Source organism: Papio anubis, chromosome 12 (genome assembly GCF_008728515.1).
Source record: "Papio anubis isolate 15944 chromosome 12, Panubis1.0, whole genome shotgun sequence".
NCBI lineage: Eukaryota > Metazoa > Chordata > Mammalia > Primates > Cercopithecidae > Papio > Papio anubis.
The window spans coordinates 67,713,319-67,732,248 of record NC_044987.1 but is presented as its reverse complement, the minus strand read 5'-3'; the positions used below and the strand labels follow the sequence as shown (position 1 = coordinate 67,732,248).

Here is an 18,930-nt window from a genome sequence, read left to right as displayed (position 1 = left end):
GAACCAGGCATTTGAAAGATTGCTAGAGATGCAGATTCAAAATAATATAGGCAATCCTTGCTTTGTACAGTAGTGTAGGACAGTAAAATGGCAAAACAGGTTGAAACTGAAAAAAAAAAGATCTCAATAATCAATGTGAAAAGTTATGATTGTTTCATGCCCTTTACATTTTTGTCAAAATATTAGTACCTCTCTGTTAGTTATAAATATATAGGGAAATGAGACAAAAGTAAAGCTGATGTTCATTTAGTACATTGTAATTTAGAATGTTAGAAATATTGAGAATTAAAGTGTCTTTTTAAATAAAATACTTAAGATTCATTTAAATAGTACTTACCTTCTTCTTACCACATAACTTATAAGACAGAGGGAGCATCTTTTTGTGCCTTGGCAAATACTCTGTTGAATGGTGGTAGTGTCAGCATTCCCAGTCAGCGATTTCTTCTATTACTCCATTCATATTTTATTTGGTTTTCACTTTCAGCATATCACTTTTATTTTCTTTGCTGCACTTTCATCTTTGTTGGCTAATTCCCTGGGAGAAAAGGAAGCAACACAACTACACACTTTGCTGTCTGTGTGTGGACTGAATAGCAGATGCCCAATGTCTGATCACCAATAGCCTTTGAGAGAAGTGACAAAATTGGTCACTGATCATGATATGCGTTTGTTTGCTTTGTGGACTGAAGAACTAGCAGTGCAGTTTGAACTTTATGGAGTTTTAGTTCATATACCATATTGACTGAAATTTAAACTCTGCTCTTGGGGGACTAACGCTGTTTAAGTAAATTATAACTGAAATTCAGGCATATCAGGACTGTGCAGAGCAAGAACTGCCTAAATAAATGAGCGGTCACATCATATTGGTTGCATATGAGTTCTGTAGTAATTATAATTTTGTTGGACATGATGATTTTGCAATGAAGTCACTCTTTTTAAGGCTTCCTAGAGGTGATTTACAGAATGTAAATGTTTGCTTTGGTATCCACATCGAGGTAAGCTAGATTATGCTGTGATAACAAATGACATCCAAATCTCAGTGCTGTTAGTACCTTCCATGGCCAATTGACTCGGGGGAGAGGAGGAGGTTCTGTTTCACTTTGTCCTTACTCAGGAACCCAAGCTGAGGGAGACTCCATCTCTATGCTTCTGTAATTACCAGTTCAGGAATTGGAAACATGATTAATTGCATACTATCTCTTTAAGTTTTCACCCAGAAGTGATACATACAGTTTCCAATCATGAATCACTGGCCAAAGTAAGGCACATGGTCACATCCCAAAGAGGATAGAGAAGTGAAATTCTACCATGAGCCTAGAAGGAAGAAATGTTGGGCAAGTAGCCTTAATCACTACCACAGTTTCCAAAGACTTAACCTGGGGAGGGCTTTTCAGGGAGGAGCCACTGGGGACTGGGATTGCAGACTTAGATGTGTCAAATTGTCAGTTTCTGCTAGTGAAAGAATCAAGTTGAGGCAAAGTTGTATGTACTTGCATTCTAGGAGTCTGGTCACTGATTTTATGAAAATTAAGTTAGAGGTCAGAATGAGGCCAAGAAGTTGTAAGAGAGGAGAGATGGATCATAGGGACCAAGCAGAGCCCTGGAGAGCAGAACCCCTTCAGATGAGTGCTCTGAGACAATCCACCATTCTACATGATTTCAGCTCTTTAATGGTTACTCTCGCCGAGCCACTGTCTGTTTTCACTTGAGTTGACTACATAATTGGGAGTTCTGGGATACCTGACAGAAATGAATCTTAAATTGAACCTTCAAGGAAATGTAGGCTCTTGCTATGGACTGGCAGGAAGAAATGGCAAGGGCATTCTAGGAGTAAGTAGGTAAGGGAGGAACAAGTGCAAAACCAGCGTGAGATGTAATGGGATGCTATGAACATGGTAGGAGTACTGAGCTTCTTAAAACAAGGGAACAGAGAAGAACCACAGGGAATTAATTGCATAGTGATCCTCATTTAGTTATTAGCATTCCACATTTAGTGTTTGTCTATGTCTTTAGCCACAAATACATTAAACTCAACAAGTCCTCAACAGTGTATTCAGATAGGTACCCTTAAAATACCCTGTCTCATGGTTTTCTATGTCACTGATGCTAAACATTTCAATACATCCATATACCAGAGTAATTTAGAATCACTTCATAGCTGTGCCCACACCTGAACTTCTCATTTTAATCTAAATGTGATCCATTTCTTTGGTCTAAATTTTTTCTAACAGTATGAGGTAAGAACAAAAATATTTAAGACACACCTAATCAAGCAGGAGCTATTTGAGCTTGCATTCATGTATTTCTCGGCACATTACATAGGGTATTCTATTTGGGAAAATACGGTTAATATAAAATGGTCAATTTTGGTATGTATCATCATATGCTGGGATAAGAACACTGTGCCAAGTCAGTTATAATCAAATGACCACATTATATTTAAATCTTCTAGACAGGTAAGGGATTTCAAATTAAGTACCTATATTCTTAGACATAGTGCTTGACTAGTTGACTGAATTTAGATTTTTTTTTTTTTTCCTAGATATTTGGATGTTGTATAGACCTCTCCTTAGCACTGGACCCACTGGCCTTTGGCCAGCTTCTTTAGTTCTTTCAACCTCCCTCTCAATTTTCTAAGAACAGCACTATAGGGGGTATTTGGGTTCCAGGAAATTGCCCTGTGTAGTGTTCTTTGCACAAGCATGCTGCATTGTTCTTTCAAGCCTGAATATTTCCCCTCTTAACTTGGACCTATTACAAGTGATATCATGCAACGGGTGTGAGCCATGTCAGTACAGGGAGTGTACTCCAGTGGTCATCAGAAGTTTTCATATTTAATCAGCATTATGATCTTTTCCATGTGACTGTTACTGAATTTGGGAGACTATCTCGCTAAATGATGTAGGTATCGTCTCAATTATCTAAGCTGTTTATAACACCAAAAATTGATTGTCAATATTAGGGCAATAAACTTTCTTCCGTGAGACCAACCAATGTATTAGAGATGATGAAAGAATGGAAAAATAACCCAGAAAGTGATGAGGAAAACACAACAGAAGAGAAGAGTAATCCGTCCACTGAAGAAAAGTTGAAAAGTTACCAACTCTGGGGAAATGTCCGTGATGCCAATTACACTTCAGATGACGAGGAGGAAAAACAGGTAGGAAGAATCATTGCTGCATTTCTCCAAAGTGTAAACCCTCACTACACCTGGAACATTTTTTTGCAAATCTGTCTTTTTGTTGTTAGTTTGTAAAAAAGGTCGAGCATTATATAGCAAGTAAAGTTCTTTCTGCTTTATAAGGCTAGCACGATTTAGTGGTGTGGCCAACATGTTTATTTTAAGGTTGATGATTATGTAGGGCAGGTGTCTGCAAACTTTTTCTATAAGGGAAGAAATAGTAAATATTTTAGGCTTTGTGAGCCATAGTAGTCTCTGTCACAACTACTCATCTCTGACATTGTAGTGTGAAAACAGCCATAGACCACAAATGAATGAGTGTGGCCATGTTCCAACTCAACTATTTTTTTCTCCCAAAACAGATGGCATGCCAAATTTGGCCCAAGGATCAAAATTAATAATTTTTGTACTCTACCAGACTATAGAATTTGGAATGGGTCTATGTATTACATAGAAAATGATCATTATTACATTATTCAGTTATTTTTGTCTGAATTTATGGTAACAAAAACTTTTTATATAGGTTTATTATTTTACCTTATTAGTTCTGAATACCAGTTTTATTCTTTTTCATGAATAGAATTGAATAACATTTTGATTGGTTCTAGATTGTGGTCTGTTAGCTGGATATCCTGACAAAGTTTACCCAAAGCTCCCCTTCCCTGCTTTCTTGTTTGTTTCTGCATTTGCAGAAAATTTCTCTGTATGTGTTTGTTCTCCTTCCTGTCTTGAAATCTAATTAACATATCTTAACTATTATTTAATAATTGAGCATCCTGCCAGCAGGGGCTGTGTTCACCTCAGGGTAGCCAGACTTCTCGTGAGGAGTCGCTGGTTTCTGATTCTGTGATGCCTAGAATTAGGCAGAGTGCAGAGAGGGACTGCCAGGGTAAATCCTGGACCAGACTCAGGGAGGTGCAGCATCGCTGGCCTACACCCCTCCCTGCCAAGAATCCTCTCAGTAACTTACAGAAAGGGACATGGTAGCATGATCTATTCATTGATTTTTATTTAGTGGTTGAGAACTTCATTACTTTATAGCAAATGTTTAGATAATAAGCATAGCATAATGATTTAGGTATTTTGAGATGATAATATTTTTACCATAATGTAGACATAAGCTGATTGAATTCTTTTTCCTCTCTAGTGTGTTAACAACTCCTGCGATGCTTAGCTCTTGTGTGTATTTTATATTCTCCTTAAAAATAATATCATAAAATTCCATGTTTGCATTTCTTATTGAACATAGTTTGAAGATTTTTGTTGACTGACTTGGCATTTTATACACATATTCATACATATGCACACACCTACTTACACATATACATGTATACACATATACTCACATATTCTTACACATACATATGTACATCTACATATACTCACATATGTATGATTATACACACATTTTGTGGCCTTGAGTTGTATTTATCACTGCATCTAACATAAAATATGCTTGTGAACCAAATGTCTTCCATTCCCTTTTCCATTGCCGTGTCACACTTTTCCCCTCCCACTCTTCCAGCCACCCCTGCAAGTCACAAATTAATGAAACTTACTATGTGAATCAACTAGGGAACAGAAGAGTTGGAATTTGAATTGTTTGTGAATGCTAGAACTATACCAGTGGGTTGAAATTTCAAGAATACAGAGATGGTGAGAATATTGGTTGATATTTTAGGAATGTAGGTTTCATAAACAGGAAAAATTTTTCCATAGTCAGAATTCACCAGCAATGGAAAAAGGCTGGGCCATGGATAACAAACTTTCCACCTCCCCATCATTGGAAGTATTCAAGCAGACTCTGGAAGGCTACTTGTTATAAATGCCATAAAAGGAATTCTTGCAAGGTGGGTAGAGCTTGTCCTCCCTTGATGTCCTGTAAGGAACTTTCCCATGCTTAGATCTGGGAATTTCTCAAAAGCCAGGATAATCACACCTTTCGAAAAAATGGCAGAGCTCTTGGAAAACTAGCAGAGAGAATAAGTGAGGATGTGTTAAAAACAAAAACAAAAGCAAAAGCACTTGAACTCAGCACTTTCCTCCTTCCCTAAATAATGGTCCCTTGGTTCCAAATGCCTTGGACATTATGGGAAAATGCAGTCTGCATCTCCTCTTTGTTAATATTTGGATTAAGATATCACACTACACTTGTTTCAGATTTGTTTTCAGATAGTTGGCACTTGGCAATGTCCTTTTGTTCATTTCCACCTTTGTTTGGTTATGGTATTCTGAGGACAGTAATGTTCTCTTATGTATATCTTGTTTCTCACATGCTGAGGACATCTAGATAATGTTTTGTGCTGTCGGTAATCCTCTGAATTCCCTAAGACAAAGCCTTTATCAGCTTTACTGGATAGACTCGACTTTCACTCTGCAATAGCATTTGCTCATCTTCTGATGAGACACTTGGCAGACCACTGCTTATTGCAGTAGTGTGCCTTTTAACATTAGGTCCTTAACGATTCCTGATAAATGCTATCATGCTTTCATTATTCATGAGCTCAGAAAACAATTGGAGAGAAATGAATGTCCATAATTAAAGTGTACCTTCCCATAACCATGGAGGAAGGGACTGGAATCTCTAGATGCAATACAAGTATATTTGCATTATGGAATTCTTGCTTTGTAATGGAGAAACCTCCTAATTGTAAAATTGTTTAACACAGTCTTGAATGAATTTGTTTAATGAAAATAGAAGATTTTCAGGCCAGGCGCGGTGGCTCACACCTGTAATCCCAGCACTTTGGGAGGCCCAGATGAGTGGATCACCTGAAGTCAGTAGTTTGAGACCAGCCTGGACAACATGGCAAAACCCTGTCTCTACTAAAAATACAAAAATTAGCTGGGCATGGTGGCACTCGCTTATAGTCCCAACTACTCAGGAGGCTGAGGCAGGAGAATCGCTTGAACCCAGGAGGCGGAGGTTGCAGTGAGCCGAGATCATGCCGCTACACTCCAGCCTGGGCGACGGAATGAGACTCCGTCTCAAAAAAAAAAAAAAAAAAGAAAAAGAAAGAAAAGAAAATAGATTTTTGTCATTATTTTCTTTTGTGATAATTTTTCCTTGACTGAAAACCTAGTTGTTACAGTATTGTAGGAGATAGTACATGTAGCAGTTGCTTTATCTAGGCTAGAAAGTAGAAAGGTATGGTGGTTTAGAAACGTTGAAAAATTATTTTGAGAAATGATATGTGTTCATAAAACATTTTTTCAAAGACAAGAAATATTGACATTTAAATAACATTGAAATTTAATACTTTGGTATGTTGATAATGTTTCTGTAAGGAAAAACTTAAGTTTTCATGATATTTTAGTGAGTAGGATAAAAATTTTCTTTTCCTGAAAATTACATTTTAGCTTTCTGAGTCCATGAGAACTGACTGTCATATGAAAATGTGACGGTACTTGCACAATTGTGGCATACTTCCATATCCCAGTATTGAAGCGTTGCAATGTGGCATATGTGCCCAAGCACAGCCCTTAAAATATTGTAATAGTTAAAAGTGCAACTTCGGATCTAGGCTGCCTGGATTCAGATTCTGGCTTCACCACTTACAGGCTTTATGGTGTTCAGCAAGTCTCTAGGCCTCCATTTTCTCATCTATAAAATAGGGATAATAATCTCACCAACTAAGGGCTAGGTGAAATCATGCATGTAACACTCTTGGCACATGGTAAGTACTTATTAATGTTAGCCATTAATACTTTCATTATTACTGAAAATGTATATAGAATATTACTAAAATTGCATATGTTTTCCTGGTTGTATCAAGGCTCCTTTGGGTATAAGTGTGGGAATAAACTAGTAAACAAACCAAGACATTTCATTTTCAAAAGTGATAATGTGCTGCTTTTAACCTCAATTTGCTCTCTGAGTTTGGTGAGTTTCCTAGGGTACTGTGGTAGATTGGATTCTTGTTTCCAATTAATTATTCCTTTCCTATAAATAATTTGTACATGCATATTCTTTGCCATGTGACTTTGCAGTTCTCTCTACTAGAACTGTTGAAGGCTATTTTCTCACCCTACTAATGTTGGTTTTGGCTGTTATTCTGGCTGATGGAATGTTAAAAGGGTGTAATGTAAGCAGAACCTTAGAGGTGTTTGCATGATTTAGCTTGCTCTCTTCTATTTCTGTCACCTGCCATGAGAAGAGCATACCTGCAGAAAGCCACAGGTTCTGGAATTGTGGAGATTTGTGGAACAGATCTGAATTCAGTCTAATACCTGAAGTTTAGCCTACCACAACCAAACTCTGCAATTAATTGAGAAAAATAAATACTTGCTGTTACAAGATACTGAGATTTTTGCAGTTGTTTGTTGTGTGGTTGTGCAGAAAAGAGTTAACATAGGTGGCCTAAACTGCTATCCTTCAAAAGACCTATTTATTTGCAAGGTTGACCCTTGGCTCATTTCTGGGAACTTAGCTAATTTTGTCCAAACTATTTGTGCAAACAATATGGTTTATGCTGAATACCTACTTTCCTTCTGGGAATCTGGGATTTGGGTAGGTGCTAGGCAGAGGCTGCCTGTGTGACCATGGGTGCTGAGTCTCCAATGGGCTTCCATAGTTGGCAACATTTCACACATGCTGTCACAACTAATTGCAGGCAGAATTAAGCACATCCTCTGCAACTCCCCCTGGGAGAAGACACTTGGAAGCTTGCTCGTGGTTTCTCTCGGATTTAGCCTGAAGTGCCTTTTCCTTTTGCTGGTTGGGTTTTGCATCCTTGCACTGTAATAAGTCATAGCCATGAGTACAAATATAAGTGTTAAGTCCTGTGAATCCTCCCAGTGACTTGTCGAACCTGGGGGTGATTGTGGGGACCTCTCAAACATAGTTGAATAACTACTGCAATAGTAGACTAATACAGGTACAAATAACTAATTGTGCTAACATTAATCTTGACCTGTTATTTGATCTAATGCTGCTTGCAATGCGAGTTGCTGGCCTGGATTCATAGGCTCCCATAAACAATGCTTTTGTTCTAAAGGAATATTTTGTCCCTACTTCTACTCCCACACAAGAGCTTTTTGTATAAGGCTTAGGTTTTACCACAGGCTTAACCAGATTCCCATTGTTGCAAAGATGTATTAGTGAATCCTTTAAATCACTTCCCTTTCTTCCCAAGCCTGACTTTTGCTTAGCTCCCCTTAGGGCCTATAGCTGTTTGGCTATGCTATGCATATCCTTTCTCTATGGAGAACCAACCCATTGTGTTGGGTTATAACAAATATTGCTTCAATTCCAAATGTATTAATTTGGGCCCATTTATCTCTTACCCTACCTTTATGCTATAAGTGTTACATGTATTACACCTACATAATTATAAACCCCACAAAATAGTGATATAATTTTTGCTTTAAATTGTCATGTATGTTTTCAAGAAATTAAGAGAAAAAATTTTTTGTATTTATCCAGATAGTTATCATTTCTGATACTCTCCTTTTTTCTTAACTTTTGATCATTTTTTTGATGAAGTATCTGTGGAAGTTTGAAATGTTCTTTGCTTATATGTATTGTGTCACTTTTCTCTGGATGCTTTCAAGGTCATCTCTTTATCTTTGATTTTCAGCAGTTTAACAATGCTATTGCTAAGCATGTTCTTCTTCACATTTATCCTGCTTGGGGTTTGCTGAGCTCCATGAATCTGTAAATTTGTACCTTTAGCCACATTTTGGAAGTTTTGTCATTATCTTTTCCTTTATTTTCTGAGACTCCAATTACTCATATATTAGACAGTTTGATATCATTCTATAGAATCCTGAGACACTATCCATTTTTTAATCTTTTTTTCTATTCTTTACATTGGATGCTTTCTGTTGATCTATCTTCAGGCTTACTGGCTCTTAATGACTTAATGCCAATACATTGAGAAGCTTATATGAAATGGTCAAATTTCTTTTAAAAGTACAAAAACAGTTACACAAAAATAGAAAATCTGAATCATTCTGTATTTATTTTTAAAATCATATCTGTAATAAGGAACTTTCCTAAAAAGAAAACTTTATTCCCAAATGATTTCACTGTCTAATTCTTCTAAATATTTAAAGAAGAAATAAGAGAAAACTTACACATAAACTCTTGAAAATATTTCTCAACTCATTTATAAGGCATGTTTGCCTTACAAATAACAATACTTAAAAATGACAAGGATGTTACAAGAAAATTGTTAGCCAATATCTCTCATAAATTATAGTCATAAAAATTTCAAGCGATATTAGCAAACTGAATCTAGAAATATATAAAAGAATAGCATATCAAAATTAAGTGTTTGCAGTATATTCCAGGAGTGCAGGTTTGGATTAACATCCAAAAATCAACCAACATAATTCACTATATATAGATAAAGGAGAAAGCTATATAATCATCTCAATGATTTTGGGAAAAGCATTTGATAAAATTAACACTAAAACATGAGAAAATCCTCAGCAGACTAGGAATAAAAGGGAACTTCTTTTACATACTAAGAGATTTTACAAAAAATCCAAGCAATTAGTATCATTCTTAATGGCAAAATATTGAGTGTTTTCATGCTAAAGTTAGGGGAAAGGCAAGGATGTTCTCTCTCACTAGTTTTCTTTAATATTGTACAAAAGGTTCTAGCTGATACAGCAAGGCAATTAAAAGAAATAAAATTATATATATTGTAAAGGAGAATAAAACTGTCTGTACTTGCAGATGACATGTTTATATACATAGAAAATCCCAAGGAATCTACAAAAAGTGAATTAAAGAGGTTGCTGGATGCAAGATCTGTATATAAAAATTGTATTGTTATATATTAGCAATGAACAATTGGGAAATAAAATTTTAAAATACTAATTGCCACAACACATAAAACACTCAGTGAAAAAACTAACAAAATATATGCAAAATATTTATACCAAAACCATGAAATGTTGTTGAGCAAAACTGAAAAAGACTGAAATAGATGGAGAGATATACCATGTTTATGGTTTAGAATATTTGGTACTATTAAGATGTCAGTTCTCCCCAAATTAACTTACACGTTTAAACCAATCCCAGTTGAAATCTAGAACACTTGCTTTTTTGTTATAAATTGACGAGATGATTCTAAAATTTATTTGGAGATACATAAAACCTGAAACAGACAAAATAACCTAAAAAGAACAAAGTTGCAAGACTTACATGACTTGATTTCAACATTTACTACATAGATACAGTAATTAATGCAATGTGGTGTTGATGTAAGGATAAACAAATAGATGAGTAGAACAAAATTGGGAGTCTAGAAATAGACCCATGTTTATACAGTCAGTTGATTTTTGACAGAGATTTCAAAGCAATTCGAGGGGGTAAATGACAGTCTTTTTAATAAATAATGCTAGAACAATAGTAGATATATGTGAAGGAAAATGAAATTTGACCCCCTAGCTAAAACTGTACACAAAAATTAGTTTGAGAAGGGTAGAACTAAAAGTAAAAGCAAAACTATAAAGCTTCTAGGATAAAACATAAGGGACTATCTTCCATCCAGCAGATAGTCAAAGATTCTTAGAACACAGACACAGAAAGCACTTTTAAAAACTGGTAAAATGGTTCCTAAAAATAAAACACATTTGCTCGTCAAAAGCGTGTTAAAAAATAAGCAAGCCACAGACAGGGAGAAAATGTTTGCAATAAATATATATGACAGAGGACTTGTATGCAGAATATATAAACAACTTCTATAGCGCAATAAGGCAATTCATGTTTTAAAATAATCAGTAGACTTGAACAGACACTTCACATAGGAAGATATACAAGTAGTCAATAAGCATATGAAAAGATGCTAAACATCATTAGTCATCAGGAAAATGGAAATTAAGGCCACCGCAGGCTATCACTACATACTTTCTAGAATGGCCAAAATTTAAAACTAACAAGTCCAGATATTGGCAAGGATATAGAGCAACTGGAATTTCCCCACCTTGCTGGTGGGAATGCAGAATGGTACTATTCTTTCAGAATATAGTTTGGCATTTACTTTTTGTGTGTGTGTGTGTGATGGAGTCTTGCTCTGTCGCCCAGGCTGGAGTGCAGTGGCACAATCTCGGCTCACTGCAACCTCTGCCTCCTGGGTTCAAGCAGTTCTCCTGCCTCAACCTCCTGAGTAGCTGGGACTATAGGCGTGCCACCACACCCAGCTAATTTTTTGTATTTTTAGTAAAGATGGAGTTTCACCATGTTAGTCAGGATGGTCTTGATCTCCTGACCTCGTGACCTGCCCACCTTGGCCTCCCAAAGTGCTGGGATTATAGGCATGAGCCACTGTGCCCGGCTGGCATTTACTTTTAAGGTTAAGCATTCACTTACCATTTATCCAGCAATCCCAAGTTCACAAAAAGATTTGTAGTGTATATTTGTAGCAGCTCTGTATATAAGCTGCCCCAAACTGGAAACAACCGAAATATCCATTAACAGAAGAATGAGTAAACAAATTGTGGTATATCCATACAATGGAGTACTACTTGGCAAGAAAAAAGAAATGAGTTACTATTACATGGATGAATCTCAAAAACCTACGTTTCAATGGCATGAGAATATACAAATATCTGAATAAAAATTCAATTAAAACTGTTAAGCAGAAGAACTCAGATACAAGAGTACATAATGCATTCTTTTTCATGTATATGAAGTTTAGAAAAGGCAAAACTAATTTATGTCAAAAAAAGCAGAATAGTTGTGGCCCCCAGCAGAAGGTTGACTGGGTTGTGGCAAGAGAGAACTTTCTTGGTAATTGTTCTATTTATTGATTGTGGTGTTTGTTATACAGGCCTATGTGTTTGTCAAAACTCATCAAACAGTACACTTCAGATATGTTATTCTACTGTATATAGATTATACCTCAGTTACAAAGAAAAGAAACATATTTATATTTTTTTGTAATTTGCAAGTTAGATTTCATTTGACTCCACACAAGACCCAGATCTTTATACAAGTAACCTTAGAAGTCTGTATGTTTGGAAGTCAATTTTTCTTCTCCCTTAGCTTTTCTTTCCTTTCCTTCTTCTGAAAACCATAGGGATGTGAGAGAAGGTCAGTAGCCATTACACACAAAACTATAGCAGAAAACTTATATCAGAATTTTGTCATTTGGACCTTGTGCAGGCCTATAATTTGAATGTGTGACTCTAGAAATTGTTGCTATGGTGATAAACCACTTTACTTAAATAGCATGTATTTTACTCAAAATTCAGAGAAATGCTAACAGTTTCTAGTAATCATGCACTGGTATTAACTGGCAGGGATATGCCTAGAGCTTACAGGTTTTGCATCCATTATCACCAGACAAGTTCATCAGGTTAAAGCCATGCCAGTGAATAATGAAATATGTATAGTTAGTCCAATTTTCTTGTTACATATCTCCCCTTGCACACATGGAGCCCCCTTTTCAAGATTAATAATATGAGCTAGAGAAATTAGGCCAAGGGTACTGAATTACAAAAAGGTGAAACTGGAGGAATGCTTGTAAGGTCATCTTTTCCATCATTCTGCCTCGAATAGAACTGACTGTTCTTCAACTGTCCCAAATGGTAAGAATTTGCCAGAGATGAAGAACAATTGAAATGCTGCTTGAGGCAGCCCTTGATGTAACCTTCCTGACTGACTGCAGCACTCAGAGATGCTGTCCACCTCCACAGTGCTGAAATATGCCTCCTTCTTCATTTTATAGATTTTGATTATATATAGCCTCTTATTCTTTATCTTTTAGATTGAAGAGCACTCTTAAAAGGAAACCTTCATTCCTTAATCATATTAGTAGCCTGTCTGTAAACATTCTCTGGTCCCTTTATATCTGTTCAAGCTGGTTGCAGTGTTTCAGGTACGAATTCATCATGATTTTATAAAAGGATAGAAATTTGTTTCTTTGATTTCTAAAATGCTTTCTGATGATAGCTAGGTTTTTCTGACCAGTGTGCCATGGTACATTAGACCAGTATCTTCAAAGAACAGCCTATAGTGACTTTTAGGTCTTCTCTTGGATTGGTAAATATATGCCCAACAGTCTCATAATGATCATTTAGAATCTTTCCCCTAAGAACTAAGTATTGAAATTCCTCTGTTATCTTTCTCTCCCTTTGTACAATCTTATGGGAGCTCATCACCTTCTATTTGCTTTTCCTGACCTGGAAGATCTTATAGCCTTGGCAATTTCATTTTTCATTTCTCTGTTCTATTACTTACAAAACTATAAAATTGCATCAGTGACAGCATAGATCCCTGAGGAATCCCACCAGCTATGAGAGAAGAAAAGGAGAAACGCAAAACTTAGATAACCTATAACCCAACAAAATAAATCACTGAAAAATTAAGATTTGTTCATGTTTCTAGATAAAGCTTGGAAGCTGGAATTTGCCTTGCCCACTCCAGGAACTAAGAGGCTTGGCTCTTTGTGAAGAAAACTATGGCCTGGCCTGGAGGTCACCATGGTGGCCATTGTGCATTCGTGTTCCATTAGCATCAGAGGAATGGTTTCAATGGAGGATATTTGAGGGGAGTCTCAGACTCTTCTAGAAAAACTATTAGGATACTGCTTCCTAAACAATGGCATCCTAAACTTCATGCAACTGGAATTTAGTAAAGAGAAATGGTAAGGCACACATACACATACAGTATTTTATAAGACAAACCCATATACACAGAAGCATAAACATTTGCATATTGAGATCATCTTGGCCAACATAGTGAAACCCTGCCTCTACTAAAAATACAAAAATTAGCTGGGCATGGTGGCGCGTGCCTGTGATTCCAGCTATCAGGAGACTGAGGTAAGAGAATCACTTGAACCCGGGAGGTGGAGGTTGCAGTGAGCCGAGATTGTGTCATTGCCCTCCAGCTTGGGTGACAAGAGCAAAACTCCATCTCAAAAATATATATATATATTTGCATAAAGGCAAGTAGATTTGAATTGATGTTACCAGGTTGTGAAGGAGCAAATACTGTGATTTGTTTCAGTGCAGCCAGCATTAAACTGATTTTGGAGCTCAATTAAAATATGGATGACTGTATTAGTTTTAACATGTATTAAAACCAAATTGACAAAGAAATAAGAAAACAGGCACTCTTATATGCTACTGGTAAGATTATACATCAGTACAACTGCAGTGGAAGGCAACATGATGATATCTTTCAAAATTACAAATCCGTGTACCATTTATCCGAAGAATTTCTCTTCTAAAATAGATATCCTGTAGAAAAACTTACAAACGTGCAAAGTGTCATGTGCAAAATGTGCTTGCAAAAGATTGGAAACAAACCTGAGTGTTCATTGTAAAGGGACTGGTTAAATAAATTATGGTACTTCTAAACAAGAGAATATTGCATAGCCAAAAAAGAGAATGAGGACTTTTTCTTTCTATGAATTGACATGGAATGATCTTCAAGATAATCATTAGTTGAAAAAAGTCAAGGTGTAAGAGTGTTTATAGTTGGCTACTATTTGTATGAAAGGTGGGAAGAAAGCATGTCAATAGATGAGTGTATTTGTCTGTTCTCATACTGCTAATAAAGACATACTGGATAATTTATAAAGAAAAAGAGGTTTAATGGACTCACAGTTCCACCTGGCTGGGGAGGCCTCACAATCATGGTGGAAGGCAAAGGGGGAGCAAAGATACGCTTTAGGTGGCAGCAGGCAAGAGAATGTGTGCAGGGGAACTGCCCTTTGTAAAACCATCAGATCTCGTGAGACTTATTCACTATCACGAGAACAGCACAGGAAAAACCTGCCCCTGTGATTCAGTTACCTCCCACTGGGTCCCTCCCACAACACCAGATTATGGGAGCTACAATTCAAGTAAGACTTGGGTGGGGACACAGCCAAACCATATCAATGAATTAGATTGAACCATAGGAAATTGCCATTATTAGACTGTTTTTGACCTGCAACCAATGGAAATGACAGTGGAATGACAACCATATCCATTTGGTTCCACCTAATATTTGCTTGAAGATGCATAAAATCTCTCTGAAAGTGTACACTATAAATTGACAGTATTGGTTGTCTTTGGGGGGCAGAGCTCAGTTAACTATGGGTCAAAGAGGAGATTTTAAACATTGTGAATATTAAATCATGGGGATGTACTATCTGTTTAAGAAATAAATAACTAAATTTACAAAAAAATCAATGTGGCTGAGGAAAATCATTTTCTTATCTTACTACAAAATGAAACAGAAATATCATATTTCTACACCAAAGCAACCAAACATTGTTTAGTTTTCTTTTTCCTTCCACTTTGCCAGAAGACTTTAATAATGATCTTAAGATATTGTATCCAAGAAGAAAATACCAGCATCTATAGAGTTTTTGGGAAAAAGAAAAAAATTATCATCAATAATTCTGTTCACAGAGACTGTTTCTGAGTGTTTCTTCAGGAGTGACTGCAACTCCTGAAACTACTGTAATGACTCAACTACATTAACAAATGGAGCAGTGAAGAAGAATGGAACCCTTAAGCCAGATAAGAATTTAAGTACATTAAAGGAAAATGAATCTTTATTCCTGCTCGATAGAATGTTAGTTGTAGTGGACATGTTGAAAACTACTTCCTCAACAACTTGGATGATAACTCAAAATCCAAATAGAAATGTCAAAAGAGAGAAAGTTACACTTAGATTCACCTTTTAATAGGATTTGTATGTAAAGGTAATTAAATTTTATGAATTGAAATTTTCAAGATAGGGTGTATATCTTTTAGAGACCAGCAGTGTACTAAACAAAGCAACTTGTTCTCAGCCAGATGCTCTAACATCAGGGGTGTTGTATCCTCACCTTATCACTGAACATAAGGAGTTTTCAATAAAAATACAACCTATGTGAAGGAATACTAAAGAATTTTAAATATTTTCTACCTCTTAAAAGAATACACAGAAGCAACCCAGAGGTTTTCTTGGGGGAGAAAAAGAACTAGAGAAAGTGACCTTTTTACATTTCAAATTTTATACAAATTAAAATTTTAAGGTGCAAAATGATTTTTAAGTATTACCTGCTCAAGAATTAGCATATGCTGGTTATAAAATCAGACACACGTGATGTTCTGAAGAGGCATACTTTAAGGGCTTTCTTCGGTAAGCAAACATCAGGTAGATTTTCTTTCTTGAAATATATATAGATTTTCTTTCTTGAAATATATAAATGCCAAAAGTCTTACAGGACCTAGACTTTTACTGCAGCCCTGGGAAGTCATGGATTCACTAGGCAAACATATATTAAGTGCTACTATTGGATATAAAACATCATTACATCACAAGAACCTGAATGATCCAGGAAACACTGCATTTATTTTGTGTTACACACCATCTTATCACACTCTTTGAAAATTGTTAACCTGATTTTTAACCCAAGTGTGCTGTGACTTTCAGGTAACCAGAGTGTTAAACTTGTGAGCTCTTTCCTCAATCATCCTGTGTAAACCAGAGCTTCCCTCTCTCTACCCCAGTGGCTTGGCCCCTGTGTTGCTTTGTAGGTCTCCTGAGACAATCTCTACTCTTTTAGAACTCTATGCTTCAGCTTCACTTAATTAAAAGTGATCACTTTAAAAATAGGCCTAAGGTCAAAACGGACCCTGCTTCCCTTGTGACAGCAGGATTCAAGACCACTTCTTCCTTTACTGTGGATTGAGGCAACCTGAGAAAATACAACTGCCTCTTAAAACCCCATCTGCTTGTTTTCTACTCTAAAGCTCACATAGTACTTTTGTGGCCACACTTTCTCTTCATTCTCATGGTAACCTCTTGTGGCAAATGTGCAAATATTATTTGCCTCCACTTAAGGGCAAAGAACAGAGAGGCTCAAAGAGGTCCATAGTGGTGTGACTGGGATTAGAAACCAGTCTCTGGAATTAATGCGGGAAGATAGTGGGGATGTGAGTGTGGGCCTTATGTAGCACTTTATACCCAGAAAGAATAATTACGTTGTACTTGTCAGGGTATCCATACAAATGTCAGAGCTTGTGTAGAAATCTGTAAAGATGAAGTGAGTACAATTATGTCTAAGTGGACTTCCCTGCACAAATGTTACCAGACATTTACTTACATTTTGGATAGCAGAGGTTTCCAAATTGAGCCTGTAGAGTTGCTCCACACCAAACACTGAACAATTCAGTTTTCTTAAAGGTGCAAAAGGATCTTTTGGCATTTAATGATAATGTTACAATATGACTAGTTTGTACCCTATGTATCTAGAGAGTGCTCCCGCTTGAAAATCCTGGACAGCCTTGTAGTTCCTTGCATCTTTGAATTGATGTGCATTGCTTTGTGTCTGAAAATTAATCAAGACCTTTTATTTGCAGTCTACTGCTTATGAAAAGCAAGTTCCTGCGACCAGTAAGGACAACTACGACACATGCAGTTCAAGTTTCACATCTAACAAACTCCTTCCAGCTGAAATCAAGGGAGAAATGGAGAAAACCCCTGTGACTCCAAGCCAAGGAAGAGCAACCAAGTATCCTGCTAAATCCAGGGCCCTGTCCAGAACCAAAAAGAAACTCTAAGGTTCCTCCAGTACTGGACGGTACAAAAACAAAGCTGCTGTTGTTAGCACTTTGATGAGGGGGTAGGAGGGGAAGAGGACAGCCCTATGCTGAGCTTGTAGCCTTTTAGCTCCGCAGAGCCCCGCCATGTGTTTGTACCAGCTTAAAATTGAAGCTACTTATCTCCAAAGCAGCATAAGCTGCACGTGGCATTAAAGGACAGCCACCAGTACGCTTGGCTGTGGGCTGCAGGGAAAATCAACTCAAGATGTACACGAAAGTTTTTTAGGGGGGCAGATACCCGCAATTCAAGGCCGTGAGCACACTTGCTCATTTTTACTTCAAATTCTTATGTTTAGGTACAGCTATTTATAGGGGAAAACAAGAGGCCAAATATGGTAATGGAGATTCCAAATGATACGTGCACTTTGTACTAGAAGACTTTGTTAGAAAATTACTAATAAACTTGCCATAGGTATTACAGCAGAAGTGCTTCATTCACATGTGTTTGTGAGATTTTAGGTTGCTATAGATTGTTTAAGACAACTTATTTTAAACGTAGAAAGATAGGAGATTTTGTAACTGCTTGCCATTAACTTGCTGCTAAATTCTCAATGTATTGATTAAATCAATAAAAAACAGATGTTACTCAGCACATTAATTTTTATGTTAACAAGAGGTGAATATAATAAGGTCCTCTAAGCCTTTATGCAAATTATAAGTTTGGTCTACTGCTGCAATGGTAGGCACACATCTTTGGGGAAGATCATGAAGCAAGAAACAGGGGAACATACCTCATTTCTCTTCGCATTATAGACATCTCCTTTCCACCTGGGTAACTAATTTTGCCAGTTGAAGTCAAACTGGGTGAATAGCTGCTTTCCTTTGCTTCCCAAGCAAATTCTAAAGAAAGAATTTGTAATTGCTTTTACCTTCATAAAGACATAACCTAGTTCCATTCCAAACCCCCAAGGAATTGTCAGGTCTCCAAAATGGCCCACATCTGGCGAGCTGAGCACATACTAGTTGCATTTAAATCCACTTGGTAACTAAAAGTAGTACATGTGCTTCTCACAATTAGTTTAGAAGACACTATTGTGATTCTGAATGAGTCAAAGATACCACTGGCCTGTGTTGCCCCGCGTGGTTCTGCCAGTATTTTCTTAGTACCTTCAGTGTGCTTCCCTTGGGGGAACCTGCTGGTCAAGGCATATCTGGTGGAAATTGTCTGTATTTTATTTTAAATTGGCATTAACATAGCTGCTTCA

The 18,930-nt window shown here is 36.8% G+C and overlaps 1 protein-coding gene across 6 annotated transcripts in view; it reads left to right on the top strand.

The window, feature by feature from the left end:
• Positions 1-18,323, top strand: part of STK33 (serine/threonine kinase 33) — a 248,774-nt gene extending 230,451 nt beyond the window's left edge. For all 6 annotated transcript variants that reach the window (XM_003910255.5, XM_017948655.3, XM_017948657.3 and 3 more), the window contains 2 exons: positions 2,963-3,160; positions 17,483-18,323. In XM_003910255.5, the coding sequence (XP_003910304.5) occupies positions 2,963-3,160; positions 17,483-17,683 (399 nt within the window). In that variant the 3' untranslated portion in view covers positions 17,684-18,323. The remainder of the gene's footprint in view (positions 1-2,962; positions 3,161-17,482) is intronic.
• The last annotated feature ends 607 nt before the right edge of the window (positions 18,324-18,930 follow it).